This window comes from Oryx dammah, unplaced genomic scaffold (assembly GCF_014754425.2).
Source record: "Oryx dammah isolate SB20612 unplaced genomic scaffold, SCBI_Odam_1.1 HiC_scaffold_11, whole genome shotgun sequence".
Lineage (NCBI taxonomy): Eukaryota > Metazoa > Chordata > Mammalia > Artiodactyla > Bovidae > Oryx > Oryx dammah.
Genome location: NW_024070195.1, coordinates 21,359,645 through 21,362,903, shown reverse-complemented (window position 1 = coordinate 21,362,903; position 3,259 = coordinate 21,359,645). Strand labels below are relative to the sequence as shown.

Sequence of the window (3,259 nt, the reverse complement as noted above, 5' to 3'; positions counted from 1 at the left end):
AAAAATACTTAGTGTGATCATTTAGAATCAAAGTATTCTGCTAATATCTGGTTTATTTAAAACTTTTAAGAAGTAAATGATTTGAAGTTCAGCATCCATACAAAGTGCAAGTACTTTAAGTGTGATGAATTTTCACAGATTGAATACTTTATATCACCAACATCCAGATCAAGAATCACAACCTGACCAGAACTCCAGAATGCTCCTCCCCGACATTCTTCCAAGGGATAACTACAAGTTCCCAGGAGAACTGTTCTGACTTTCAATACCAGAGATTCATTGTGCCTGGGTTGAATTTTATGTAAATGACATTATACAATAGGAATTATTTTGTATCTAGTTTGCTCACTGTAAGTCATGTTTGTAAGAATCATTCATGTTTTTGTATGTGTAATTATTGTTCATTCCATTAATGTGTAGTACATGATATACCATAGTTTATTTTTTGAATATCTTATTTAACATATATTCTCCCTAGCAAAAGGTTTAGCTCAATGGCTTAGCCTCTGTCTCACTGATATGCCTCAAGTACCTAGAACACTGTCTCACACATGGTTGGTGCTTTATCAGGATGTGTTGGATTACATTAACTACTGTTTAGTCACTCGGAAGTCTTCCATTGCAGAACTTCCTGGGCCTGCAAGTGCTGCGTTAACTCTGTCTCAAGTCTAGGATTCTTCTCATTTGTCTCCTTAGTGCCCCTTTGACTTCCTTGTTTCTCAAAGTGTAAATCAGGGGATTAAGCAGGGGAGTCACCAGAGTATAGAAGAGTGCAATGCTTTTGTTCACATCCTGTGAATAGCTGGAAGGAGGCTGAAGGTACATGGAAATGAGTGTCCCAAAGAAAATAATCACTACCATTAGGTGAGAACCACAGGTTCCGAAAGCCTTCTGTCTCCCTTGGGCCAACTTTATCTTCAGGACTGCACGGGTAATGTGACCGTAGGATACTAAGATGAGTGACAGGGGCACCACCAAGAAGAACACACTGACAGCAAAGAGTTCAGCCTCGTTGACAGAGGTGTTGGTGCAGGCCAGTTTCAGCATCACTGGAACTTCACAGAAGAAATGGTCCACTTGGTTTTTACCACAGAGGGGAAGAGTCATGGTCAGTGCTGTCTGGACTACAGAATTGCCAAAGCCTGTAAGCCAAGCAGTTACAACCAGCTGCAAGCAAAGCTGGGGATGTACAATCACCATGTAGTGGAGGGGACGGCACACAGCTACATACCGGTCATAGGCCATGACAGACAGGAGGACACACTCTACTCCCCCAAGTCCCAAGGCAATGAAGAGCTGGGTCACACAGCCACCATAGGTGATGGTCTTGTCCTTCCCCTTAAAGTTGGCCAGGGTCTGAGGGACAGTGCAAGTAGTCAAACAGAGATCCATAAAAGAGAGGTTGGAGAGGAAGAAGTACATAGGGGTGTGGAGGTGAGGATCCATCGTTGACAAAAGTATAATGGCGCCATTGCCTAAGCAGCTCAAGAAGTAGATGATCAGGATGACCGCAAAGAGAGTCGTTTCCAGCTGGGGCTGGTTGGAGAAGCCCAGGAGAATGAACCCAGAGAAGGTGCTGTCGTTAGCTCTTTCCATTGTACTCTGCTTGTTGGAGTTAAGAGGCCTCCATACTTTTATGTTTAATCCACTTCTTTTCTCCTAGACTTTGATTAGAAGCTTGAGGCATTTTCACAGTTACCCTTCTGTTGACAAAAAAGGGAGTGCTAGAGAGTTACTTTGTAAGAGTATCTTCTGTTTCAGGCACTGACTGGATTACTTTCTAGGCAATTTGTCACAACAACTCTATGATCTTGGCATTATCATGATTTCTATTAAATATATGAAGGAACTGAGGTTTAAAGACCTGCAGTGATTTTATGAGAGTGATGTACTTAATAAACCACTGAGGCAGGATTCCAACAGACTCTACAATATAAGTTTTTAACTGCTGGGGATACTGTCTGTCTTTATAACGGTATGAACTAGAAAGATAACACAAAAGTTTCTCAAAAATTAAATCTAGATGTTTTAAATAAGATACAAATATGTACTGCCTCAGTACTAGCTTCTCTCCCCGCCCCCCCCGGAGGATTAAATATATTTAAAGACCGGCTTTTCTGTTTATGTTTTGTGTAGAGAAAAACTTAATTTTTCTGAAGATGCACAGATAATAGAATTTACTATTAACAATTTTATTCAGTTGTGAACAATACCTTTTATTTATTTATTTATTTTTTTGAACAATACCTTTTAATGTGTGGAGTAATGGAGCCTTTGGTGTTGAGTCTGTAATCATTTCTTTGATTGGAAAAGTTTTATTGAAAGTGATTTAAGATTTTATTTTATCCAAACTGCAAGTTCCAGATGGACTCAGTCTGAGTAACCATCATTGTAACCACCTGGGGTGAAAACTCAGCAAATCACTAGCTTTTAATTTTCTTTCACTTTATAAGGCTTTTGAAATTGTAAAATGGACTGGAATGGGTGTATTTAACTCAAATGACCATTATATCTACTACTGTGGGCAAGAATCCCTTAGAAGAAATGGAGTAGCCATCATAGTCAACAAGAGTCCAAAATGCAGTACTTGGTTGCAAATCTCAAAAATGACAGAATGATCTCTGTTCATTTCTAAGGCAAACCATTCAATATCACAGTAATCCAAGTCTATGCCCCAACCAGTAATGCTGAAGAAGCTGAAGTTGGATGGTTCTATGAAGATCTACGAGACCTTCTAGAAGTAACACCCCCAAAAGATGTCCTTTTCATTATGGGGGACTGGGATGCAAAAGTAGGGATTCAAGAAACACCTGGAGTAACAGGCAAATTTGGCCTTGGAGTACAGAATGAAGCAGGGCAAAGGCTAATAGAGTTTTGCCAAGACAACGCACTGGTCATAGCAAACACCCTCTTCCGACAATACAAGAGAAAACTCAACACATGGACATCACCAGATGGTCAAAACCAAAATCAGATTGATTATTTTCTTTGCAGCCAAAGATGGAGAAGCTCTATACAGTCAGTGAAAACAAGACCTGGAATTGACTGGCTTGGATCATGAATTCCTTATTGCCAAATTCAGACTTAAATTGAAGAAGGTAGGGAAAACCACTAGACCACTCAGGTATGAACTAAATCAAATCCCTTATGATTATACAGTGGAAATGACAAATAGATTCAAGGGATTAGATCTGATAGACAGAGTACCTGAAGAACTATGGATGGAGGTTCATAACATTGTACAAGAGGCAGGAATCAA

The 3,259-nt window shown here is 39.8% G+C and overlaps 2 protein-coding genes across 2 annotated transcripts in view; one reads left to right on the top strand and one right to left on the bottom strand.

Moving 5' to 3' along the window:
• The window catches only part of LOC120870270 (putative olfactory receptor 2B8), an 11,155-nt gene extending 10,665 nt beyond the window's left edge, over window positions 1-490 (top strand). Inside the window, exon 2 of the mRNA XM_040249893.1 lies at window positions 479-490. Within this exon, the coding sequence (XP_040105827.1) occupies window positions 479-490 (12 nt within the window). The remainder of the gene's footprint in view (window positions 1-478) is intronic.
• Window positions 491-651: 161 nt separating this feature from the next.
• LOC120870367 (putative olfactory receptor 2B8) lies at window positions 652-1,596 on the bottom strand. The gene has a single exon (XM_040250025.1). The coding sequence runs from the start codon at window positions 1,594-1,596 to the stop codon at window positions 652-654; it is 945 nt and encodes a 314-aa protein (XP_040105959.1).
• Between the last annotated feature and the right edge of the window lie 1,663 nt (window positions 1,597-3,259).